This window comes from Cavia porcellus, unplaced genomic scaffold (assembly GCF_034190915.1).
Source record: "Cavia porcellus strain 051 isolate PalLab524CR breed Dunkin Hartley unplaced genomic scaffold, mCavPor4.1 scaffold_19, whole genome shotgun sequence".
Lineage (NCBI taxonomy): Eukaryota > Metazoa > Chordata > Mammalia > Rodentia > Caviidae > Cavia > Cavia porcellus.
In genome coordinates this window covers 27,863,595-27,881,238 of record NW_026947502.1, presented here as the reverse complement: position 1 = coordinate 27,881,238, position 17,644 = coordinate 27,863,595, and the positions used below count along the sequence as shown (strand labels likewise).

Sequence of the window (17,644 nt, the reverse complement as noted above, 5' to 3'; positions counted from 1 at the left end):
AACCTTAACAAGATAACCTTAACAACAATATAAACTGAGTGAAACCTTTAAATGTATTTCAATTTCATTGCATCAAATTCCATGTTCTTTTGGAAGACAATCAAGCATATTTAAGTGACAGTTATCATCTAACTAAAATGCTTGGTCACCAGTGAGTTCATAGGATTCACCAAATAATTTCCAAGGCTAAAAAAGTCTATGATCCACAAATAGGAAACAGAAATGTTTCAGGAGAACAAGTTGAAACAACTGTTTCCTAAATAGTTTTAATGCCTATCTTGAAAAGAGACAGACTAGAAACAAAGCCTTCCCTCAACTTTGACTAGCTATTTCCTTTCAACATATGCTACTCAATATTCAATTGTTTCATCCATAATTACATGATATTTATATGCTAGTTTCAGTCAATCTATAAAAACTTTCAGTTTTGTAATGTAAGACTAATAGAATTGCCAATAATTTAAAGATCATTAAGTTCAATACCTCTTTCACAGTTAAGGAAATGAAGACTAGCAGAGTGTCCAACCTAAGGCTATACAGATGATGACAGTGGTAGAGAAAGTTCTGAACATGATCCTAAATGTTTCTCCTTTTATTTCTTAACATTTTGGAATGTCTACTATATGCTAACAATTTTGATCATCGCAACAATGAGATTAAATAATGATTCACTAAATATCTCCATGTAGCCAATCATGTCAGGCATTTATTATTTGGAACATTAGAGCCAGTGGAAGTGAGATTTTTTTTTTAAAGTTCCTTATACTTCAATTAATCCCAGCTGCTCTTCAGGACTAAGACTTGCAGTGTTCTATTAGCTTCTCAAGCAATAAAAAAAAAAAGGTCCTCTAATTGGTTGAATCCTCCTACTCTTTCCCAACATAAAACGACTGGCATCTGCCCAACTAGATTCCAAACAGATTATGGAACTTTCTCTTTAGAGTTCCACTAACATTCTTAATTGACTTGTTACCAGGTAATACCCAGAATAAAACAAAGCCTTGCTTTTAGAACTGACTACACTGGTGTGGCATGGAACTAAAAACCAGTCAATTAGACAAAATAATGAAGCCCACAGACAGCACAGCCATCTCAATAGTTTTTTTTAAAGACTAGTAACTAGGGAAAGCTGGTTAATATGTCTGAATTTTAAAACCTGTACTGTTGAAACAGCAACAAATTCACTGAAAGGTTTTTTTTTTTTTTTTTTTTCCTTTATGTGAGCTTTGGTAGTGAAGATAGATGCATCATGAGAGGGAAAACATCACAAATCAGGCACACACAGCTGACAAATTAATCAGCTGCTTACAATATTCAGGTAAAAATTCCATGCACGTCAGGAAGCAATAATTTTTGTGGCACAATTGTGAACTGTTCCCTCCTTCCTGTTCTTAAACTGAATGTGAAAAGAATCTTGGATATTTTTATGACAGTTATGAATCACATGGCACTATTTTCCCTCCTCCAAAGTCAACCAATAACATAGTCCAGGATTATATAACAGGATCAGGGGAGGCCTTAAAATCGTCATAGACAACAAAGGCTTATTAAGCAGATATTAGGATATGGGTTTATTTTACGTTTCAGTAGCTGTCAAGAGATGAAACAGCATGAGTCACTTTTCTCTGTAATTGTACAGAACTTTTGTATAAAAAGACTTTAAAAAGAAAAATAACTGGCAATAGCAATGGTTTACAATACACCCTCTTAATTTGGACGTGGAACCTGAGCAACACGTACCTCCGGACCTACTCTTTGACACAGCAGCGACGTTTCTAGTGTTATTGACAGAGTGCTGGAGTCTGAAAACCTCACCACTTAAATGTCACTTAAATTTCACTTTTAAATAAAGAACATTACTATTTTTGACGGTTCATCTGGCAAATCCCACTCATGTGTAAGTCTAGGCAACAGTTAATGTGACAATGGAGACACTAAAGAAAAGCACTTGTTACCTAATTTTCACTTTTTTCTCATGTTACCTTTAAAAAGTATATTATTACATCTACCTTACTCCTTGACTAATCCTTGCCCTGAATGTGTCAACAAAATTAAATCACCATAACCACAGACTATGAGAGCCTTAATATAATTGAAAAGAAAAAATGTTAATGAAGTAAAAGAATCTTTAGGATTTTTACCTTTCTAATAACATAAAATCTTGGTATTACCCTCTCCCTGCCCCCGCCTACCTTCACCTCGCCTCTAATGTAGGTAAAATTAGAGGTGCAGCAACGTTTTAAGATGAACACTCAATTTTCAGACTTCAAACAGGGTTACTTGTGTACAATGTTCCAGATGAAAATAAGGAGCCTGCTTAAGTAATTATGGACTCACATCATGGATGACATAAGACAAACTCTCCCTTTGTGACAACTGCTTATATGATTTCAGAATAAAAACAAGAGTCAAATATTCTAGCACAAATGTAAGAAGGTAAAAGGTTGAGGATCACCACTTTGTACTTAGTTCCCTTACCTAAGAAAACAGGCCACATGAGATTTGACCAATGAATACGATATGGGTATGGTGAGTAGGAACTGAGTTTCAGCTCAGAGGCAAAAAGACCAATTCTACGAGCAAATCAACATTTACACATCACATATTTTCCTCTCTCCAGGACTTTCCTTTCTCTCCTCCCCAAGGAGGAGGGAGGTGGGGTAAAAACAATAATATTAAGTCCGAAAAAGTACTGTATAGCTGCTTGGTTCAAAGTCCACAACTTTTTATAGGTTCTGCTACCCAGGGTTGTGAGAAATGCAGTAAGTCCTGATCAAAAGTAAACCAAAAAGCAAGCAGTTATAATCAAGAATAGGTCCTTGACTGCAACACAAAGAAAATCATGCCCTGTGACTCTGTTCACAAGAGAAGTTACTTCAACACAGATGCCCAGGCCCGATGCCATGGCACCACCAAGTCAAGGCAAAAGGGAAAGACTGTTCAGGATATTCCACATCCTGCAGTCAGGAAAGGGAGAATGCACAAGCAGCAAAAACATCCTTCAACTCTAAATAGCTACACACCAACTTAATTGTAGCCCAGTTTAGATTACACTCTTGGTTATGCGCCTCACCCCATTACTCATGAGGCTTCTAGAAAAGAGGCAATTTTCTACTCTCTGGAGACCTCAGCTGCTCTCCTGCTCAGTGCTTTGAATTACCTGGAATCATCCAAACACAACAGAAAGAACCAACCTGATTCAGGGAGGCTCCAGCCAGGCATGCAGGGGGCATTGGCTTGGCTGAGTCTAAATCTGAGCACTTGTAATATTTAAAGGTGCCCCAACTTGCCAGAAGACATCTGATACCATGGATAGTAATTTATTTGTATATGAATCCAAGTAAAATTAACTAGTTTGCCATGTTCATTTCTTCTTTATGATACTTTGTATCATGTCCCATTACATAATCATGAAAAGAAAATGTCTTTTCTAACACTTAAAAGTTAGTTGGGGGCCAGGGATGTAGTTCAGTAGTGCAGCACCTGCTTAGCAAGCATGAGGCCCTGAGTTTGATGCCCATAGCAAAAAAAAAAAAAAAAAGTTGGGTTACGTTGCAGAGTTATCTGTATTCAAACTGCCATAGGCAAATTGACTTAAACAGAAAAAGGTAAAGTATCTTAAGATTAATAACCACCCCCCTAACACCATTCCTACTTGAAATAAAACATTGTAATTTTAAAACAAAAGAACCTATTTTAATAGGAGTTACTTTTATTTTTTTTTACTTGTGATCCGGTTATTTCAAGTTTATAACATGTGCCATATGCAAATGACAAAATTTAGTCCTATATTCAGCGAGTCTTAGCAAGTAGCTAGAGCTATTCAGTCTAAAGTTATTATGCACATAAAATCTGTTCTAAAGTATCTGCTTTATCATTTTTCCTCTAAAATAAGGAACTAAGTGACTGTAATTTGAAACAGAGAATTGTTTCAAAAGAAAAGGTTGCCCAGCAACTGTATATCTTTTTTTAACAACTAGCACTAAATTCATTGTCTCCAAAATAAAGATATAGAAATTAAATATTTAGCCCAACAGTGCTTGCTTTGGCAATGTATACAATAATTATCCCAACCATTGCTTCTTTGTGGTGATATTTTTAAAATCCTATTTGAGATTAATGCAACAAGCATTATGTAGTAAACTTCAACAGAGTTTCATGATCTTGCATAGAGCAAATTATAAAATCTTTTGCTTAGCAACAAAGAAGCACAGATGGAACCATCACTTGCCTACTTGTTTTAAGCATCCGTTTCAAACAAGTTTACTGCAGTGAAAAAAGAGTAGAGGAAGGGCTCCTAAATATAACATGCAAAGGAATAAAAAATATCAGAAGAGCTTTAAAATGCAAGGTCAAAACAGGGTTGGCAGTCAGGAATTAAATACAAAGGATCTTTGGCGTGAATCCACAACTCCTAAATTCTTATTAAATGAATGCATAAAGCAAATAAGATTGTGATGTATTTAATTGCGTATCAGGTATCTATTACTTACTCTACATATGCAATAGGCTTCTTCCACAAGTGGAGATGTAAAAGACTGTCACTCTAAGCATGTGCATTTCTAAATGCAGTCATTACCAGTTACATTCAAATTAAGTATCTGAAATGTCCAAAACTAACAGGAATTGTGGTAGATATATTAATACTTTACCCTCTCAAAAAGTGAAATCAAGATGTATTCTAAATGGAAGGCTCCATTTTCATATGCAAAAGAAAAGGATACATAATCTTTTTAATTAATGTCTGAAAAACAACTATAATGTTTTGACAATATACAAATTACCTTTATCCTCTAATAATTTTGCCGTCTCATTTTGGCTTTCCAGTGAAATAAATCAAATTGAATATTTAGCCACTTGTATATATTTAACATGCTCAACCACTATCATGAAATTGTGAATTATTATATTCTGACATCTTATAATTTTCAAATACCATATTTGGTCTCTTTACCCAGTACTGCTTCTGGCTTCATTATATAAATCACTATTTCATAGTTCATTGCTATACCTCTGTACTCCCTTCAGACACATGGAAAAAAGGCCCCTTAATTTTCATAGACCTCTTATTATATACCTGAATATAATATTGCTTTATGAGTCTTTATTTTACTATTTCTAACCTATGTCTCAGAAGGCTGAAAACAAATATACTCACATGTGGTTTTAAACTATTTCATGCTGCTCATTTCTAATAATAACAATAATAATAATTGGTATAATAAATACCCATTTCAAAGTGAGAAAAGATAACAAATAGATACAATAATAATTGGCATAATAAATACCAATTTCAAAGTGAGAAAAAGTAACAATAAGATACAATATTTCCAAAATAGTCATCTAAGCATTTACAATAATATTTTTCTGTCCAGAAGCAGAACATATTTGGTAACCCTAATATTGTATTGTATGAGACAGGCTTCAGGCTTGTGAGACTGGATGTGCACTAAAGAAAGCAGAATCCAACTCCAGGGCCAAGCTTCTGTGAAATGTCACTGGGGTTGCTAAGGGAGAAGGCAGTGCACAATTTCCAGGGTACAAGTAACATACGCATCTGCCGACCAGAAAACAGACAGAGACAAGGAACAGGGAGGAAGATCCTTGACAAAAGAGCTCAGTCCTTCCATATGAAGAACATGATGGTAGCTTTAAAATTCTTACCCCACTCAAAACCCCAAAACGTAATTACAAAAAATTTTATATAAATTATAGAACAAAGCCTAAGTCCTTTTTTTGAACATTTGCTTTAAAAAGTGTTTCCTTGAAGCCAGCTGGAATTAACAACACATTAATAAAGAAATTCAAAAGCTGCATGTGAAGGTCTCTAGGCATTTTGTTTGCTAACAGCAAAAGTAAAAATGTTAAGCCCCATTAAATCAAGAGAGATTCTTTTTTGCCAAATGAAAAATATAAATACAACTTTCTGGCTTGTTTTCCTTTAATTAATATAAACCACATCAACAGGTTCAACTTGTAGTTTCTATCAATTTGGAGCTTTATTATTTAAACAATACACAACCATTTATCTCTATGACTACAAATGAGAAAGAAAAATAAATGGGGTCATTTATAATATGCTTTGTTATTTTTAGTATAAAATTAACCCAAATTCTTTATAAAATGAAATCTTAAAAAAAAACACCTCTCAAATGAATCTTAACTGCATTTCTACTTTTTTTTTTTTTTGGTGAGAGGTATTTTGTTTTCCACTAGTCTCATCAAATTAACGCCAGTTTCTATTTTCTGTTCCTAAGGAAGCTGGGCGCTAAGAGAGTTATTTTTTTTTTATCTATTTACTTTCAAAATAGATTGGCAGGTTTTAGACACCTATTTCAAAGAGACAATGTATTATTTTTAAGGCATTCAAATTTTATTATCGCTGTCAAACAAAATCTCACAAATTGCTGTTAAAACTTCGATAGTATTCTAAAACTAACTAAATCAAAGAATTTGATAATAAAATATTCCCCTTAGCAAAACTATATTTTAGTAGTGATAGAATACAGTAATATACCATGATCTTGTTTCTTAATGCTATGCATAATTATAAATTGGCACTGTAGAACTATATACTCTTTTCTATGAATTCTTTATTGTTTTTTGAAGGAAAAAAATCACATAAATTCATTTAATATCAAAACTTAAATTGAAATTGGCTTTCTCATTGGTAAACACACTCTGTATCTTCTCTTGAATGTCTTCTATGAACTAAAAAATATGTTGTTTTTTTAAGATATAGCATATCATCTAAACTTCTGGATTTAAGAGTGGCAACTTAAATCCAGACCTGATGACAAAATTCATGATCTTTCCATTCTGTAATGCTGCCTTTTATAAGTCAAAATTTTTACAAAATCTTTGCATTCCTAGAATAGAGTGACACATAATGTTTTTATTTTAAAAACAAACAAAAAAGGATAAAAATGATATAGAATTTCAAAATATATTATCTGGTGTTAATTTATTTCTATTTTTCTGAAATTGTGACACAAAATTTTCATCAGTTTTTTATTATCTTTATATCAGCTAAAAAGACTTAAGTGAAACTTGGTGATAATAAATTTATATTAGACTATAGAATAAAAGTGGACATTGTACAATAATTAATTTAGTACACTAAAAAACAGAAACAAACCTGAGATGTTCTGGCATTTTACTGATAAGCCAAGGAAATCCTGCAGTTAGTCTAAAAATAATGTGTGCAAACTCTTCTTATCTAATTTAAGTACTAGAGACATGCTTCTTAGAAATCTCATATAACACTGTTTATAACTACTGTTCCTCCTAGCTGTATTTTTTCTGATCAAATCCATAGGCATTTACCACAAAGAATGATTTCTTACTACCTATTATCCCTAGAATTTAGTAGACAGGAGGCTCTCAAAAAAAAAAAGCCTGGAAAAATTAAATACTATACATGAATAAACAAATGTCTTTCAATTTTATTTTTTCTATACATTTAATTTTGAAATAATTGTACATTCATAGCAAATTTCAAAAAATAGCAGAGATATCCTCCTATACCCCTTATCAAGTATGCCCAAATGGTAACATCTGCCATAATTACATTACAAAACCAGGAAACTGACATCGTACAACTCATAGATCTTACTCAGATCTTTCCTTCAGTTACTTTTTAAGTATACAGTTCTTCCTGATGCTAGAAATGGCCTTAGGCTACTTTTTAGATGAGAAAACCAAGAGGCTGAAGGGTTACACAAAGTCAGAACACTAAAAAATAGCACAAAACCAGCTCTGGTATCTTTCTTCAGATATATAAAATGATTCTGGATTAGAGTCATTCACTAGAATTTCATGAGGAATTCACTAAGAATCTTTAATATATTTTTATTTCAAATTTATCTCATAAGATGCATGCATCTTTTTTCACATATTATTTTTCATCTCTCTGGAAGCTCTAAAACTTTCCTCATTAAAAAATTCATCTCCTATTCATCAGTTGAAAAACACTTAAAAAATCTTACTGCATTAGTATATAGTAAACCAAACCCAAAAAGCAGCAGGCTGCGCTGTTACCCCCAAACCCAGTACAGAGCTATACATCAAGAACGCCTAGGCAGGCTGAGGAACACGAAATGAATGAATGAACAAACAACCTAAATGGCGTGACCGAATACACCAAACATTTTACAATTTCTTCAAAGAAAGAAAAAGGAACCTGCTCTTCACTTAACAGACATTTATGAAGAAAAATGATTTTTTGTTTTCTGGAGTCGTTTTCCCAACAGCAGAGGAAGGCCCTTTTAAGAACAGCTAGTCAGCATCATCTGAGACACTGCAAGAGCACATGCTGTGTCTCGTCTCTCTGAGCACTCGCACTCCACTGGAGTGTGTCCTAAAATTTCTGCCTAATAAACCCTTCCTGTGCCCTTTAAAAAAAATATCATGCCAACCGCCTCCCTCATCTCAGATGTAAGGTAGAACCCAGGCATCTGTACTTTATTTTTAAAACTCACAAGTGGACCAAAAACAAACAATAACCACAAAACAAAACCTCATGGGTGATAAGTCCCTTACCATAAAAGTAGCTAGTCAAACTGAATGTATTACTCAAGATAACACTGCTAGTCAGTCTAATACAATTGAGAACAGAATCTAAGAAAGAATAGTACTGTTTTTTAAAGAATAGTACTATTTTTAAATATATAGAAAAAATTTCAAAAATTATGAAACTTACTTTAATTGTGAAGCTGTTTGCCATTTTTAAAACTTAAAACTAGATTTTAAAAATCAACATTTAAACTGTTTCTTGTATATAGTCACTATCATATATAGGTAGGCATAATCTTAGGCAATAAGGGGCTTTGCCTGAGATATTTTTTAAAATGAAGCACATAGTTCTTATCTTGTAAGCGTCCACTTCCAGGCTCACAATTAGCAAACTCGCAGTACTCTTAATTGGTATCACAAGGATGTCCACCAAATATTTTAAAATAAAAGTTCATATACAAAATTAATGAAACTTACTAGATACAAAATATGACTCCAAAATACTTACTATTTTCCTCATCAGAGTAAATATACAAAATATTTTAACTATTGACTAAAGTAGAATAATTTCTTTTCTCAACTTACCTTTAATTGAATCGTTTTCGGCTCTCATTATGTCAATGAGGGAACTCTCCAATGAGTGCATGTCAAATGTCCTGGGGCGATCCTGTAAACACAGCCATAAACCACTTTTTAAAACAGCATTTAAGTATGAAAGAGGAAAATGAGTTGCATTTGATGAGACACAGACCTAAAAGTCGTAGGTTTTCTCGCCTTAGTATGAGGTACCTTGGTTATTACTAAATTATTACTAAACACTTTCAAAACAGCAACACTCACAAACATATACGAAACTCAGTAGGAATGTGATTTTGATTTCAAAACAATTTCAACAAAAGCATTACTTTCATTTACAAAGCCTAAATCATTAAAATGAACCTCCACATTAAGGAACATTAAATGTAAAAAAATTCTCAATCTTCTCCACCACATATGAATTCAAATAGTGATGTAAAACTTTCTAAGCTTGTTTTAATAGCTGTAAACTAATTTGCCACTTAGATGTACCACTCCAAATCGTTACACTTTCTTATTAGCCAACATGTGAAAATTGTCAACAATTGTCTATTAGGCCACTAAATCATAAAGGTTCCAAAATACATATCAGTGGGCATCATCAAAAAATAAATTATTCCCTTAATAAAAGAATATGAAGATGAATGATAAAGCCATCTGTTTAATACCGAGGTTGTTCTTGAACACTGATGATTTAACTTCTCTAAAGACTTTTTAAACTTATACATATGGAAAGTAGAAAAAAGCTTTCCCTATAATCATTACACACATAAAGAACACATTAAGGTATCTTTATAGAATTTCCCTCCCCAAATATAAAACTAAACCTCAAATAATGAACTGCAGGCTTTGCTCTCAATTATTGGGACAAAGATTTCTTTAAGGAGAATGGGACCAGCAATAGAGAACTGACACAGGATATTCTGTCATTCCCTATGCCCCCATGTGAAGAGTACCAGGTTTCCAAACCACCAGTCATTATGTATGATAAGAAATAAAAGAATACCAGTTAGAGCTAGCATCTAGGTGAGAAAACCAAAAATCATCTCAATTCTTACTTAGTATTTCAGACTTGATTTTGCTGCCATAAAAATTAAATGGAAGAAAGAATATGGAGTATGTTGTTGTCTGTGGTTTAAAGAAGGGCATTTTAAGAGTGGGTGAGGAATCCTAAAATATACAATGTCCCAACTGTTCTGGCATTCCTTGGGATAAAGAATACTAGGTATAACCAAAGTTAAAGTTTCGTTTAGTAAGTCAAAAGTGAAGGATGAAAACATTTTAAAGTTAAACTCTGAAAGGAGACAGTAAATACGCACCATCACCATCAGCTCAACAGAATTAAAGAAAAAAGGTCTTTCAAAGGAATCTGACATGCAGTATTCTGTAACTTCAGTTACATATCCTCTTACATTTTGTTTTTAACTTTAAGTGAACCTAAGGCCACTCACACTAACCACACTGCACCACTGCACCACGCTGCTATACTCACAGCTCTCTTGTCACATGACACCCTGCGTGATAAGGTTCTCCTGAAATAAGAACATTCCTCCTGACTCCATCCCCCAATCCCACTATATAGATGAACGTGCATTAATGTTCACTGAATGAATTGCTTCATAATACAAACTTTATCTCTGCAGTTTAAGGAATCTAACTGCAGATACTTGGATGTAACCCAATATTAGAAATGAGAGAGACTTCTGCAGGTTATTTCCGCCAGGAGTGACAGGGTTGGGACAGGAAAGGGGTGAGGATGAGGATGGAGGAGGCAGGTTAACAGGCTATTCTGCTCTAGACTTTTCCTCCTTTCTTCTTTGCCTTCTCTTCCTTAACATGGTCATAGAGAAGCAGAAGCAAGCAGAGGCTAGAATCAAAGCTCCTAATGGTTGGCGTTTTGTTTGTATCTTTCCTGTGAAGTAATGAATTAGCCCAAAACCCTTACTGCATTTTCTTTTGAAGGGAAATTGATCTGAGGCATAATTTGAAGTTTAGAAGTTAATACAAAGTCACACTTTCTCACTTTACAGTAGCTGGACTTGTTCACCTTTTAGAAATCTCCAAGCAACGCCTCTAACTGGGGTATCACCATATCCATCACCAACCCCCCATCTTGAAGGCCAGAATCCCCAGTTACTGATCAGTTGGCTGCATCTTCTGACAGTTTCCCAAGAGCAAAAATTATCTTATATCAACGGTTTCCCAGTGTTTACCTCTAACAGGTGACAGTGCTCCAAGACAGTCATCACCTTAGCCCACAGGACTACCCGAAGGGTCTGAGAAGGCACAGCTCCCTGGAAGATGATCTTTCTTTAAATACTGTCATTTCCTATGTGCACTATATTATGAAATGAGCGTAAGAAGTATTGTTCCACACTTCTGTGTTACTGTGCCTCAAGTATATCCTAATGAATAAAAAGCCCACAAATGTTTGTTAAATCAACAAATGAATTCTTTCAGGTAATTTTTAAATGTTTAAAAATTCTCTTCTACTTTCTGAAGGTTTGTTTATATATTTCCTCTTTCTCCCTATAGAGTTGTATGTTTTCTTTTGCCAAAATAAATAATGGGAATAGAGGTAAAAACCAGATCTATTATTCTTTTTCATGAAACTAATTTTATGAATTCTAGAATTTGCATTGTGCCAATCACAGAATGAAGAGCACAGAGGAGACATAGTTGATAAATACAACAGGGTTGTTTTTGCTCGGTTTCTTTTATAAAAGCAATTTTTAATATACCAAGAAGCCCCATAAGTTTCTTAAGAGGGTATCAGAATTCAGTCATAACTTCCCTCCACTCCAGGTATATCATCCCAGACAGAAAGATGTCTGCTAAATTTAACAACTGATGACTTCTAACTGGAAAAGTATATTAAACTAAAACCCTAAATGAAATTTTAAAATTTCAGCACTATTTTGTGAGACTGAAAAAAAAAATCCTCTCTATCCTTTTCACACTGATAATATTTTTTCTTCAATTCTGCTATAGTTTAATTACAGAAGTGACAAGTAAATATCAATATCCAACCTCTAATTAGGGAGTGGCTATCAGATACAATGTGTAAACAGAATTCAAAAGGAAACAGCAGATTACTGGTATTCATATTAAATCCAAGTACCACAATCTTAGGAGTACCACAATCTTGGAGTTTAACTCCAAGTCTTCTACACAACCCAAGAGCATTACAAGTTAAATTTATTATAAAGTATGTTTGTAAAGCACTTTATTTCTTATGATGGTCTGGTCATTCTAAGAGTTCAAAAGTCACCTATTTTATCAAATAAACATTTTATTTTCAGAGAGTGAAGTTTATCATTCTTGATTTACACCATAATGACCTTTTATATGTTATACATACATTGTATAAGAACTGCACAAATAATGCCAGTTTTCCTCTCTAATGAGTAAGGAGTTAAATCAAGGGAATAAGATATTTGATGCTCATATTTCATTCCTTGATTTTGTCTCTTTAGATTGCTAACTGGACCAAATATAGTTACTGATCTGTTTTCTAGGATATATTTCTCAGAAAGTAAAGTAACTGTAAAATAGATAATGTGTCAAGTGACAGGTCTTTGTGATTGAACTTGAGCTAATGTCCAAAATATGAACAAATATAAATCAGTGTAACGATATTAGACACTAGAAGCTCAGCTCTGTCCTCTAGAACTTTTTCCAAATCCATAAAAGCAAAGGCCTTATTAGATCTCTAACATATCTCTGAGTTCCAAAATAGCTTTTTTTTTTTTTTTTTTCTCTTTTCTTGCAGTGCTAGGAATCAAACCCAGGGCCTTTTGCATGCTAGGCAAGTACTCTATCACTGAGCTACATATCCAGCCTATTTTTATATTTTACCTTAGCAGTATCCTAAGACATCTATGCTCTAAAAGGTCCATCATCACCACTGCATACCATTGAGCTACACTCACAGTCCACTTAGATTCTTAGCAGGACAGTCAATACATTTTCAGTGTGCTATACATAATGCAAAGCAATATGCTTTGTTTGAAAAACAATTACTTAAATTATTTGTTGTAAGGAAAAAAGCACCCTGATCTCAGATAAAAGATCAAAGCATCTCTTATGAAACCAAAACTCTATTTTTTTTTAACAACTCTGTTTACTTTAACTCATCTTTGCCAGTTTCTTATGACAGGCTAAAGGGAAAAATATACAATTTCCCTTTATTAAGCACAAATAAGTATATGACTTTAGCCCAGGCACTTTGTTAATATTGTCTTAATTAATCCTCAAATCTCCTAAATTAGATTGTATTTTTCTTATTTTTAATAATAAAAGCTGAGACTGAGGAAAATTTACAGTTTATTGCATAGACAGGTTACCATAGAGCTCAGTATCAGAGGCAGGACTCAAGCCTATCTCACTCCATGGTTGGTGATACTTCCTTATGCAAGACAATGGTTATGACAGTCAAAGAACTATGCTCCTTAAGACATATTTGAATTAAAGAGACACTGTGCTTTCAAGTCACCACGAGCATGAACTTAAGTTGTGGTCCTTGTCATCACTTAGACACTTGTCAGAAATGTGAATTCCTGGAGCTTTACCCAGACCTCCTGACCGAAATACTCTGGGAGTTGACTCAATATTTATGTTTTAACAAGACTCAGGTGATTATAGGAAACACTGGTTTAAGTTATCATCTGGATGTTTTTTAAAAAAAAAAATGCCTCCATTGTGTGTACCTGTAATTCCAGCTACTGGAGAGGCTGAGAATTGCGAATTTGAAGCAAGCCTGGGCATCACAAGAAAAATCTATCTCAAATCAAATATTACTTACTAAAAGTGGCAAAGGTCATATCAGAGATGTGAGAGCTATTAGAGACATAGAAGACATTATTCTCTTTCTTGGGATGACAGACAAGTGTGAAAGACAAATTGCAGACTTATCACAAATGTATCTCTAGGTCGCCCACTGCTAACCATAGGAGAAATGGTAGCTAATAGAATAAGATGCTAACTTTATAGGTTTATATTCATAATCTCACTTATTCCCCATAGAAACTATGTAATTGGTGATGTTCAGTTATTATCCTATTTCACAGATGAAAAAATTAAAACTCATAGTGATTAAATAACTTTAACAATGCCAGGTAAGTAGGAGAGGCAGAATTTGAACACAGGCCTTGTAACTTTAGAACCATGTGAGTTCAATAATCTCACACAGAAATAAAATAGCATTACTTTGAGGGCCTAGCAAAACACACTTCGTTACAATGCTTAGACCTCATTTCATTTTGTAATCGTAATTGTTATATTTAATATGCTAAACTGCATACCAGTAACTAATTCAGTTTTTGTCATTTCTATACCACAGAACAATTTCTAATAGAAGAATTATATAATGCCACTAATGAAAATAAAAGTTAAAACAAATCACCTCACAAAACAGCCTATTTCAAAGGATAAGATGCTTCATTTTAATATATACCTGAAAAATCTCTCTTGCCATGACAAAATAGGACCTACGTCAGCACACAGATAATGACAAGGACTTCTTTAACATTCCAGAAGTAACCACAAGAAGCATGTGTACCTGTTGGCCTATCACTGTCAGGAAGAATAATTAAATTGTTAACCCACGGAAGAAAAGAATCATTTTTGACAATTTACTTTATCTTATTTTTGAGACAGGTTTTTCTTATAATGCCCAGGCCTGCTTCAAATTCACAATTCTCAGCCTCTCTAGTAATTGGAATTACAGGTACACACACACCTGAGGCAATGTTTTTAAAACATCCAGATGATAACTTAAACCAATGATTCCTAGAATCACTTGAGCCTTGTTAAAACATAAATATTGAGTCAACTCCCAGAGTATTTCGGTCAGGAGGTCTGGGTAAAGCTCCAGGAATTCACATTTCTGACAAGTGTCCAAGTGATGACAAGGACCACAATATAAGAACCACTGAATTAAGTGATTTCACTCAACAGGTTAAGTTCATTAAAAACATGAGTTGGGGTTGCCATGTGTAACTCACATTCTGACTGACCAGCTATATGCAGTCCTGCTTAAATATCCCACAGGACTCATTTTAAGGTTTCCTCTAAAGAAAAAGACTTTGCCCTCAAAATCTAAAACAAAACTCTCTCTTCAAGCTCTAAAGTGCACACCCTGGGGAAAAATTACAATCAAATTCAAATTCAACAAACAGGGAGTTGCTCTTCAAGAAATTAAGTGGGCCATCATCAAGAACAAACAAAATACAAATCTGACACTTCTATATTTTTCACCATAAAATATTATCCTTGGCATCTATATACCTATTACTTTAAGCATTATGATTCTTTCATAACATAGGCTATGTGCCTTCAGACATTCACTAATTATATGTCTCCTCTCAAAATTATTAGTCACATGCCCTAAAAGCCATCTCTATTCAAAAACAAGAGATACTCTAACATACACTCTTATTAAGATTTTTGTAATTATCAAGTCATATTACAAAACTGTATACTATATCTTGGTCCCTGTTGACTTGCCTTTATAGAATTATGGCTTAATATTACGTCTCCAGATTTTAATAAGGAAAAATTTTTCAATTTAACAAAGATGTTAAACATCTTTAGATTTTCTTGAAAAAATCTGTTACCAAGGATAAAATTCATTATATCTATCAATAGCCCATGATTAGAGACCTACAAGATAAATTTCTCTCCAAAATGTTTCATTCTTATGTCAAAATATGTTTACCTCTATCAGAGAATAAGAGTTACATAACACATTGTGTGCTACTTTTATTGTCCTGGACGTTGTGAATGCTCAGAGGTAATAACTGTCTTCAGCCTATATTTTCTCATCTAAATGTGGCCCATTTTACCCACCATCACCACCATTATATTATTGGCTCTTTTCATACTTGAGCTACTATTTTTTTTACCATTATTAGGCTGAATCTAAAACATAAAACGTAATTAATGAAACAGAACCAAATTATTAAAATCCAAAGCCAAAGCCCCCTTTGTAAAAACATATTAACATGATCACATTTGAGACTGCTCAGAATCTGAATCGGACTATGGAAGTTTTCTCTTTTTGACTTATACTTTCCCTGGTGAAGAAGGGAAAGGAAAATATTTTGGTTTAAAAGGAAAGTCTATGCAAGTGTGTTAGCTGCCAAAATAAATAGGAAATTTGAGATGCCAGTAGAGTCCACAATTAATCAAAAGTAACTACAGGAGTTGTAGTACAAGATTTTCCAAAATCTAAATATTCTTCTTGGAATAAATGGTATTTAAATTCTTGGATCATCAAGAGTAGAGTTTATAGGCAACTTTCAAGACTCTACTTTCAAATTACTGTCCTATCACTGTGAAGGTAGCAAGTCATTTTCCTGTTATCCCCTTTGCACCCTGACATTGCACAGGATATTGACAAATTTGGTTACGACTATTTCTACCCTAGACTCCAAGCTTCATTCATCTTCACATCCACAGAATATAATGTATACACAGCATGCTATAAATCTATCAACACCAATATAGAAAAGGACTAACACGCTCTTCCTGGCTCTTTGCTGTGCATTTTACATGAATTATATATCATGTATATGAATTAGTTCCTCACAACCACTATATGAAGTCACCATATTATATCCCTATTTTCAGCAAATGAAATTATAAGACATTAACTAATTGCCTTCAGAGTAAATAGTAAATGACAGTTTGTCTTTAAATAAGCTCAAAAAGAGCAGATCCTTTATGTAAGTTTTGTCAAGACCTAGAATTTTCACTTTTGACATCCAAAAGGTATGAAATTCTTTATTGTATATGCCTAAAAGCCAATAACAAGGGTCAGAGGCTAATGTCAAAGGGGTAATTATCTGAGGTACATGGAACTACAATTTAGTAGCATCATTTATATCTTAGCAAGTTCCTTTTTCATTGAGTACTTTCTCATCATGACCTCTTCAATGAAAGCAAACAGTCTTACAGATCTTAGGCTACAAAATATTCCCTAACAGAACTGTAAAACATAACTAAGTGAGTAAATGTCTTCAATATATTATCTTCACTGTATCAAAGGCTCCATTTGGTCCCCATGTGAACTGATAATCTTAGGTTCTCTACAAGATCTTTAAGAAAATTTTGTTATTTCCCCTTCACTAAATAAAACACACTTATGTTGAGTATTAGAAATTCTTACCACAATAAATACTTTCTGTGAGCACTGATTTGTAGTAAACCAAAAAAAAAAAAATTCAATCTGGCATTACAGTTTCAGATGACTCCTTTTTCCTTGACAATTTGTTCATACTAACCTCATTTGGCAGAAAGAAATAATTAAAATCTACTAGAAGACCCTAGTTTAAACCAGCATTTACTAGGCAAGTAATATTGACACTGCAACATCACTGAACCTTGAATTCATCTACAAAATAAGGACACAACTGCCTTATAAAACTGTGTTAAGGAGTAAATGAGACAAGGTATACCACAGCCCATGCTAAATCCCTAGCAGTCAAGAAACTCATGCAGTAAACATTCCCTCTGCTCCTTCTCTCTGTAGTATGACACTAAAGAGCCTGAA

The 17,644-nt window shown here is 33.7% G+C and overlaps 1 protein-coding gene across 4 annotated transcripts in view; it reads right to left on the bottom strand.

The window, feature by feature from the left end:
• Cpeb4 (cytoplasmic polyadenylation element binding protein 4) overlaps positions 1-17,644 on the bottom strand; it is a 60,382-nt gene that overhangs the window by 33,217 nt on the left and 9,521 nt on the right. For all 4 annotated transcript variants that reach the window (XM_063230800.1, XM_063230802.1, XM_063230801.1 and 1 more), the window contains exon 2: positions 9,100-9,181. In XM_063230800.1, the coding sequence (XP_063086870.1) occupies positions 9,100-9,181 (82 nt within the window). The remainder of the gene's footprint in view (positions 1-9,099; positions 9,182-17,644) is intronic.